At 41.1% G+C, this 10,594-nt stretch overlaps 1 protein-coding gene across 1 annotated transcript; it reads left to right on the forward strand.

The window, feature by feature from the left end:
• Positions 1 to 1,947: 1,947 nt before the first annotated feature.
• On the forward strand, positions 1,948 to 9,291 carry LOC124111516 (zinc finger protein 883-like). The gene is made up of 2 exons (XM_046471251.2): positions 1,948 to 1,989; positions 6,862 to 9,291. Exon 2 carries the CDS (start codon positions 6,890 to 6,892, stop codon positions 9,050 to 9,052), a length of 2,163 nt encoding a protein of 720 aa, XP_046327207.2. The 5' UTR covers positions 1,948 to 1,989; positions 6,862 to 6,889; the 3' UTR covers positions 9,053 to 9,291.
• The last annotated feature ends 1,303 nt before the right edge of the window (positions 9,292 to 10,594 follow it).

A 10,594-nucleotide genomic window follows, 5' to 3' on the forward strand; every position in this document is an offset into this window, starting at 1 on the left:
GGTCAGGATTTGGTTGACGCATGTCATCGTGTCCCAATTGCGTGGATCGATGCTCATGATGTCAATCTCTGGATTGTCTGTTCCAGCCTCGATTATTTACAGACCGCCGTCATAAAGCTTGACTATTGCTGAGTGCGGCGTTAAACAACAAACAAATAAACCAAAAATAACCAAATTTTCAGTGAGACATTTTCCATAGAGTGTGAATAAGTTTTCATGGAACCATAAATTCTTTGTATGGATTAATGTTACACTTCAAAAGTGTATTGTACGGCTGCAAAGTACGACAACACGGGGATGCCACTTTATGCTGTGGTCTAGTGGCCGGATGCAGATAGATATCCCTGACCGCTGACCTCTTCCGGTCACCGGGCGGTCACCTACAGGTCACCCAGGGACTCCAGCGACCTACGTAATTAATTTATATATAATACTTATCACTCACTTCTGTATACAATACGATGCTTGTCGTAAGAGGAGACAAACGGGATCGGATGGTAAGGCGCGCTGATTTGGTAGATGCATGTCATCGTGTCCCAATTGCGTGGATCGATGCTCATGATATCAATAACTGGATTGTCTGGTAAAGACTAGATTATTTACAGACCGCCGTCATATAGCTGGAATATTGAGTGCAGCGTTAAACAACAAACAAACAAACAAACCAAACTTTTAAAAAAACAATACAATATTTATCAATACGATATATGTAGCATTTATGAATTTGGAGGCAAGAGTTATCGGAACTAAAACAAACATAAAGCACATCAAATAAAGCTAACTGATAGATAAATTCATACATAAGATATTTATGATGTTGAAGAGCATGAGTATGGTTTACGCCGCTTTTTGCAATACCCCTGGGGGGGGGGGGGGGGGGGGGGGGACTTTATACATTGTACACATGAACGGAATCGAACCCGGGTCTTCGGCTTGACGAGCGAACCCTTTCACCACCAGGCTACCCTACCGCCCCTTTATGATATTGGTGGCAATATGTATCTCAACTAAAACTCAAGCAAATGAAATAAAGTTAATTTAAAAATAAACGACGATTAGCAGTTGTACAATAAAACACTGCAGGGAGAATAAACCGCCAGTCGATTATTTCTTACATGAGATATCAATATTATGTTCAGCCTCTTTAAGGATGTTACTAAACCGTACAAACTTGAAATATATTTACCCGTATTTACATAATGATGACTCCCTGAATGAAATGCGACCTCGGCAATGTTGGACAAGTCCATTTTGCGAACGGGTGGGATAAGTTTGGTATTTCCCGCATATTCTCACATTCCTAACGTCAGTTGTCTAATACCGATTGTCATATCTCTTCCACTTTTTGATGCGATCGTTCGACCCCTGAGTTTATCTGCGTAGCCTAGCTAAGAAAATATGAATCATATATTGATGGGTTATCGATTTGAAACATCAATGCACCTTAATGAAAACTGAATAAGTTCTTTATAAACTTCATTAAAGCAAGAGATGCGAGTACAATGAATGTTACCACAAAAAAAATATAAAAAAATAGGAATATTAATACCATTACCATTTCTACTTTTTTTTTCAGTATTTGTCATAAAAACACAAATCCGCATAGAAATAGGTAATCGATGAACTAAGTTATAGAAAAACAGACCGGTCCCCTGCCTCTACCGAGGTGGTCGGTGGGGTAGCCTGGTGGTGAAGGGGTTCGGTCGTCACGCCCAATACCAAGGTTCTATTCCCCACATGGGTACAATGTGTGAAGTTCATTTCTGGTGTCCTCCGACGTGATATTGCAGGAATTGTGCTAAAAGCGGCGTAAAACCATTCTCACTCACTCGCTGTTGAGGCAGAGCCCATATTTGGTACATATGTATATTGTCTCTGGTTGAAGCGAAGGACAGGATGTATTCTTAAAATAGCAACACAACCCCACCAGCGCTCGTCATAACGTGCAGCAAGCAAAGCCGGGAGGTCGCACACAGGCAGCAATCGAATGTAAGTAATTACAAGATTACAATATTACATGGCTTCGAAGTTAGATCATTTGACAGCGTCTGCTTAGAGAAATGCGTCTCCTTTCTTTGTGATCGTGGCTATTTATCCATTTTAACTCACTATCCCCTGTGTTTCTCTCCTGGAGACCTGGTTGTCTAGGTAGGCAGCGCGTGCGCTTCAGTGATACAGCCACGACTCAACAATGGCGGCTTCCATTCGATATGGACACGTGGCGCACACTTTATCAGCTGTTTATGTATTTACTACAGAAAGATCTGGGCGTGAAGTACTTATGTCAAAACAACACACTTTGGTCAAAGGATTAACCGATAGTACGTTGATTGATATATCATTTGGAATTGTTTTAAAGAACCATGGATATCATGAACATAGTTGTCACGTGTGCTATCTCAGCTGACCAATGAGACTTGACACCTATGTGAAACACCTGAAACAAACTTGAGAAACGAACACGAATTGAGATACCCCAAAAGGCTCTATATATCGATATGTATCAAAATATTAGATTGTCACAAAGACACGTGACATCGAACAAGTTTCTTTGTACAGCTTGATATGTATGGGATGTTATAGACCATCATCTAGTCTCTGAAATGATCATATCGTACAGAAAAAAAAATAGTTGTTCAATTATCTTGACAAAAAGATAATAAAAGGGAGCCCAGAGACTCTCTTCATTTGATACTGCAGTAATCTAGACTTGCCAAACATTATAGACTTGCATGGGCTATATTTGATATGTAAGACAGACTGGGGATATTATTCCTCTCTCTGGATATAGACCCGTGAAGATTCCGGGGTAGAATAGATCTTCAGCAACCCATGCTTGCCGTAAAAGGTGACTAACGGGATCGGGTGGTCTGGCCCGCTGACTTAGTTGATGCATGTCATGGATCCCAATTGCGTGGATCGATACGCATGATATTAATCACTGGATTGTCTGGTCCAGACTCGATTATTTACAGACTGCCGTCATATAGCTGGAATATTGCTGAATGCGGCGTTAAACAACAAACCAACCTACTTTGTGGATATAGGATATGTATAACTGCCTGATATTATACATATAACTTTTGTCGGTTGTAATTACGATTTTTGCATTTTGTTTTTATCCATTAACTGCAGCAGAAACCGAGGAGGCCTCAGCGGTGACTGGTCATTTTTTTTTCATACGTAAAACTTACCCGCCAATAACGTCCAGCTGTACAAAAGTGATTATGGTTATTATTATCTTAATTAGTAAAACTTGCAACTAAAAATACGGTATTTTGGAAAATATCATTTCTCATGAAATAATAATTTCAGAGTACAAGTATTCCGATCATTGCATCAAAATCCTTTCAAGTTATACTTTTTTGGGGGTATTATTAACCGAATCACCGGTAGATTGGTAGAAAGTGTGCGTACAGCTGATTGCTATTTCCGGTTTAGTTAACGGGGAAAAACACAGGGAAACCTAATTTCTGGAAATAAAAAAAATGTCCAGCAGAAGAGAAAAGACAATTTAAATGGTAAATCGTCAAGTCTGGAAGTAATTTATCTCAAGTTTCATTGACCAAAATTTTTTAATCACCTGTTTACGCTGAATTTGCTGAAGGGACTTGATGTAGTTGTTCACTGTGCATAAGATGATGTTTCCCTTTGAAGTCGTATATCAGGCCCTCCTATGAATATGGATGAATAATGCCCCTTCCATACAGATTATCCATGATCAGCAATAATATAGTTCAGTAATGTATTTTGTATGCATTATCGATGTTTTTTGATGGGAGTCGATTGGAAAACGTATCAGTCATAGAGCTAGATAAATTACTTCGCCCATAATTTCATTCATTGTTAACGTCTAAGAACTCAATATCTTGTAATTGCCCAATAATTGGTGATACTATACGGCTTATAACAAAATTATGTCAGTCAACGCCAACAGTAAGGAATTCTTCTGTGGCTGATTGGCACTTAAGCAATAATATTAATTTATAAGTACAGTAAACTACGGTTATAATGAACACGCTTATAACGAACTGACGGATATAACGAACTTACTTTTTTGGTCCCGACTATTTGCTGTAGTTATGCTGTATATATGCTTATAACGAACTACGGTTATAACGAACTAAAATTAGAAGTCCCTTTGAGTTCGTTATAACCGTACTTTACTGTATTTTATTAACATACCATTACGAGTTCCCGATGCGTTTGTTTTGGCTACCACACAGTTGCCAAGACTGCTGGGATCTGTTTGGGGATGGGCGAGATGTCAGGCATCTGCAGCGTGGTCGGAGACCATGCCTGACCACTGCACATTTAATAGTCTGTGATACTGACCCTGAAACAAATATATCCAAAAAAGCCCAAGCAAGTCTATATTAGTAGGCAAGTCTAGATTACTGCAGTATCAGGAAATGACGAGAGTATCTTTGCTCCTTTTTATTATATTTTCTATGAACAGAACTTAACAACTGTTTGACTAGATGTTAGTCTACCCATATATTTGCTATAACTGATTCAAGAAAACACGTCTTCTACTTTTAGATAACAGATTCTGATGCTCAATGCCATGAATTTTATGCTTAAAAATGTTAAAGTCAAGAATTCGAGTCAGACAAACCAAATGAAACTTCTTAGCTTATCGCTTATTGGTGTATCTCCGCAATGTCCCTCACGCTGTCTGTTTCCGGAAGAAAGTGTTCTTATGTAAGTGAGATCGGCTTCTGACGGATACAGCCGAAGTTATTCCGCTGCATTTGACCTAGTTTCCCATAGAAGCTGTGCACATATTTCGCTAATGACCGCTGTCAAATCCGATAGTGTTCTTTTTCATTCGCATAATTAATGCATTCGGTTCCAATTCAGGAGCTACCAATGCGCCTTCATTTTAACCCATTCAACGTTTTTATTCCAAATGCTTAGAGTGAGTGAGTGAGTGAGTTGGGTTTAACGCCGCTTATAACATTATTCCAGCCATATCACGGCGTGTCAGCTTAAATGTGGAAGGAAAGCCCGAAGTGATGCATGCAGGTCTCAGACGTTTACCACTTTGGTGAAACCGACAAGCACGGGTATGGTGCTGACAAACCTAGAAACATAATCGGGGCGAACCGGGATTCGAACCCACAATCATAGGTTTCTTGTGTGCCCAAGGGACGCAACTCTGCACATTGAATCGCGGCGCCTTAGACGACTCGGCCACCCGTGCCCCCTATCCGCGGTCGAATTCAGCTAACATTGTAAGTTATCATGTAAAAAAGACAGCTCTAAATATATAAAAATACATGGTCAGTTTTAATTAATGGATTGATGTACATTTAAACGAAAACATACAAAATTACAGCTGCCATGTGATTCATTCTGCACTGAAGGCTGCGAAAACTGCTTGTGATTTGGTATGTTTGAACCTGTATGTAGCGCGCAAAGCCGGGAAGTCATACACAAAGGCAACACTCAAATTTAAGTGACAGTACGGCAAAGATTACAAAATGACGTCGCGAATGATATCCATGGTAGATCATTTCATAACGGCTGCTTATGGAGTGGTGTCTCGTTTGACAGTGATCCATTTATCCATTTAACCGCACTGACCCAATCCCTAGTTTTCTCTCCTGGAGACCAGCCTTTGGCTCCTCTTGCGCCGCACTGATACAGGCAATTCCATAACGGCGGCCTCCATGAGACAAAGAAAAATGGCCTAGCCTAATAGCCTAATGGTTAAAGCGTTCGCTCGTCACGCCGAAGACCTGGGTTCAATTCCCGACATGGGTACAATGTGTGAAGCCCATTTCTTGTGTCCCCCGCCGTGATGTTGCTGGAATATTCCAAAAAGCGGCGTAAAACCATACTGACTCACTGTTTATAAATGGACTGGACTGTGACGTCGTTTGAGGGCGCTAATATAACCTTATAATGGTGTACTTAGAAATCAGAAGACATGAAAAGGCACATGGCGATTCACTGTGGAATCAAGCCTCACCAGTGCACTGTTTGTAAGAAAACATTATCAGGTCTTCTGCAGAAACATAATTTTTTTTTTTTTTATGCTGATTCACACAGGAGTCAAACCTTATCAATGTGTAGAATGTGGGAAAGGGTTCACACAGTCAGGCAGCCTGCAGAAACACATGAATGTACACAGTAGAAGCAACCCTTATCAGTGTGTAGAATGTGGGAAAGGGTTCACACAGTCAGGTAGCCTGCAGAAACACATGATGATTTATAGTGTTTATAAATTGACTGGACTGTGACGTCACACAATTCGCGAAAAATCGCGTTGAATATGGCCGTTTGAGGGCGCTAATATAACCTTATAATGGTATACTTAGAAATACTAAATAGTGTACGAAATGTGTCATTTTTCTGGGTACGAATATTCCACTGGTACGAAATGTCTGGTGTTTTCCCGCAGTACTAATTCGTTTGGGGTATGAATTTACCACAAACAGCTATTATCAGTGTGTTAAATGTGGGAAAAACATTAACAAAATCAGGTCTTACATCATGATCCATAACACATCACCAACTTGTGTATACTTTGTTTGTTGTTTAACGCCGCACTCAGCAATATTCCAGCTACATGACGGCGGTCTGTAAATAATCGAGTATGGACCAGACAATCCAGTGATTAATATCATGGGCATCGATCGATCCACGCTATTGGGATACATGACATGCATCAACCAAGTCAGCGAACCTGACCACCCGAACCCGTTAGTCGCCTTTTACGGCAAACATGGGTTGCTGAAGACATATTATACCCCGGATCTTCACGGGTCTCAGCCCTCGTTATTGTTGGTGTTCTTGTGGAAACATCTTTTGAAAATGCATTATCATGATAAAAGACAACTCTTTTGTTTTCAGTGAACACCATAACATCCACAAGTTAACAATGGAAGTACAAAGCCAACCACAGAATTCTGGTTCTGTTTCTGAAACATGTGTAGTCAGTGACTGTGAGAGAGAATTGCTGGAAATTACTGACACTCAGGAAATAGGTGATCTCAAGGAACACAAAGATTGTGGTGGTCCAGAAGATCAGTCAACGTGTAGTGGATGCGGGAAAACATTTATTAAATCAGAAGACATGAAAAGGCACATGGCGATTCACTGTGGAATCAAGCCTCACCAGTGCACTGTTTGTAAGAAAACATTATCAGGTCATCTGCAGAAACATATGCTGATTCACACTGGAGTCAAACCTTATCAGTGTGTAGAATGTGGGAAAGGGTTCACACAGTCAGGTAGCCTGCAGAAACACATGATGATTCATAGTGGAATCAAGTCTCATCAGTGCATCGTGTGTGAGAAAACATTTACATTATCATGTCATCTGCAGAAACATATGCTGATTCACACTGGAATCAAACCTTATCGGTGTGTAGAATGTGGGAAAGGGTTCACACAGTCAGGCAGCCTGCAGAAACACATGAACGTACACAGTAGAAGCAACCCTTATCAATGTGTTGAATGTGGTAAAAGGTTTAGAGGTTCAGGACATCTGCAGGCACACATGAGGATTCACAGTGGAATTAAGCCTTATCCGTGCATTGTGTGTGAGAAAACATTTACACAATCGGGTCAGCTGCAGTCACACATGAGGATTCACACTGGAATCAAACCTTATCAGTGTGTTGAATGTGGGAAGGAATTTACACGATCAAATTACCTGCAGATACACTTGAGGATTCACAGTGGAGTCAAGCCTAATCAGTGTAATATATGTGAGAAAACATTTACACGATTAAGTACTCTGAAGAATCACATCAGGATTCACACTGGAATCAAACCTTATCAGTGTGTTGAATGTGGGAAGGGATTTACACGATCAAATACCCTGCAGAAACACATGAGGATTCACAGTGGAGTCAGACCTTATCAGTGTAATGTATGTGAGAAAACATTTACACGATCAGGTACTCTGAAGAATCACATGGCGATTCACACTGGAATCAGACCTTATCAGTGTGTTGAATGTGGAAAAGAATTTACAGTATCAAGTAACATGAAGAAACACATGAGGATTCACAGTGGAGTCAGACCTTATCAGTGTAATGTATGTGAGAAAACATTTACACGATTAAGTACTCTGAAGAATCACATGGCGATTCACACTGGAATCAGACCTTATCAGTGTGTTGAATGTGGAAAAGAATTTACAGTATCAAGTAACATGAAGAAACACATGAGGATTCACAGTGGAGTCAAGCCCTATCCGTGTAATATATGTCAGAAATCATTTACACGATCAGGTACTCTGGAGAGGCACATGGCGATTCACAGTGGACTCAGACCGTATCAGTGTGTTGAATGTGGGAAAGCATTTAGACATTCATATCACCTGAAGACACACATGATGATTCACAGTGGAATCAAGCCTCATCAGTGTGTTGAATGCGGGAAAACATTTGCACAATCAAGTAATCTGCAGAAACACATCAGAATTCACAGTGAAGTCAAGCCTTATCCGTGTAATATATGTCAGAAATCATTTACACGATCAGGTACCTTGGAGAGGCACATGGCGATTCACAGTGGACTCAGACCGTATCAGTGTGTTGAATGTAGGAAAGCATTTAGACATTCATATCACCTGAAGACACACATGATGATTCACAGTGGAATCAAGCCTCATCAGTGTGTTGAATGCGGGAAAACATTTGCACAATCAAGTAATCTGCAGAAACACATCAGAATTCACAGTGAAGTCAAGCCTTATCAGTGTAATATATGTGAGAAATCATTTACAGTATCAGGTACTCTGAAGAATCACATGGCGATTCACACTGGAATGAGACCTCATCAGTGTGTTGAATGCGGGAAAGCATTTGCACAATCAGGTAACCTGAAGACACACATGATGATTCACAGTGGAATCAAGCCTTATCAGTGTGTTGTGTGTGATAAGTGGTTCACACACTCAAGTAGCCTGCAGAAACACATGACCATTCATAGTGCTAGCAAGCCGTATCAGTGTGATGTGTGTGGTAAAGCGTTTACATACTCAAATAGCCTGAAGCGACACCTGACCATTCATAGTGGAAGCAAGCCTTAGCAGTGTGTTCGATGTGGGAAAATGTTTTGACACTCAGGTACTCTGCATACACAAGTGATGATTCACAATGGAATCAAACCTTTACGAGTGCATTGTTTGTGAGAAAGGATTGACACACTCAGGTAATCTGCAGAAACACAAGGATTCGCCGTGGAATCCAACTTATCAGTGTGTTCAATGAAGCGAGGGATGTAACATCACACGTTTCATAGTTCAGGAATAAAGGTTTACAAAGTTCATATTCTTGCTGCGTAGGGGATATTTAAATCCAATGCTATCTATCTCGGCCGTTAATAATCCTCTGGCCATGTAGTGACCACATGTTTACACCACGTGCTCTTGGACAGGGAGGGGGCACGGGTGGCCCAGTGGTCTAAGGCGCCGCGATTCACTGTGCAGAGTTGCGTCCCTTGAGCTTGCCAGAAACCTATGACTGTGGGTTCGAATCCCGGTTCGCCCCAATTATGTTTCTAGGTTTGTCAGCACCATACCCGTGCTCGTGGGTTTCCCCGAAGTGGTAAACGTCTGAGACCTGCATCACTTCGGGCTTTCCTCCCACATTAAGCTGACACGCCGCGATATAACTGGAATATTGTTAAATGCGGCGTTAAACCCAACTCACTCACTCACTCTGAAACCACCTCCGTATTGAAGGGGTGGCAGGGCTTTGCCCGTTGACCTTGAGGCCCAGAGTTTGCCTCGTGGAGGATGTAAGCAAGTTCATATTCTTGCTGCGTAGGGGATATTTAAATCCAATGCTATCTATCTCGGTCGTTAATAATCCTCTGGCCATGTAGTGACCACATGTTTACACCACGTGCTCTTGGACAGGGATAAATCAAAGGCTATCTTATCTTCATTACATGTAGTCATACAGCAACTCTGTATGTTTCAGAGTTGACCAGTAGTTAGCCTGTCCAGAACAAGACAATAAACTAACTGTCATCGTCTACAACCCTGCTTTGACAAACAAGGTAGTTAGCCTGTTTAATTAGTGTGCTGATTGTTCTTATACACCACTAGACTCTTGGTCAAAACAAGGCAATTAACATATTTGCTGTGACCTGCAACCCGTGCCCACTTAAATTATTACTGAACCATTGTGACAAGTTCACGTAACATTAACCCGTGAAGATCCGGGGTAGAATAGGTCTCCAGCAACCCGTGCTTGCCGTAAAAGGCGACTATGCTTGTCGTAAGAGGCGACAAACGGGATCGGGTGGTCAGGATTTGGTTGACGCATGTCATCGTGTCCCAATTGCGTGGATCGATGCTCATGATGTCAATCTCTGGATTGTCTGTTCCAGCCTCGATTATTTACAGACCGCCGTCATATAGCTTGACTATTGCTGAGTGCGGCGTTAAACAACAAACAAATAAACAAAAAATAACCACATTTTCAGTGAGACATTTTCCATAGAGTGTGAATAAGTTTTCATGGAACCATAAATTCTTTGTATGGATTAATGTTACACTTCAAAAGTGTATCGTACGGCTGCAAAGTACGACAACACGGGGATGCCACTTTATGCTGTGGTCTAG

Source organism: Haliotis rufescens, unplaced genomic scaffold, assembly GCF_023055435.1.
Source record: "Haliotis rufescens isolate VD_foot unplaced genomic scaffold, xgHalRufe1.0.p SCAF_21, whole genome shotgun sequence".
Lineage (NCBI taxonomy): Eukaryota > Metazoa > Mollusca > Gastropoda > Lepetellida > Haliotidae > Haliotis > Haliotis rufescens.

Coding starts and splice junctions, on each gene's coding strand:
- LOC124111516 (XM_046471251.2), top strand. CDS start 6,890: ATGGAAGTACAAAGCCAACCACAGAATTCTGGTTCTGTTTCTGAAACA.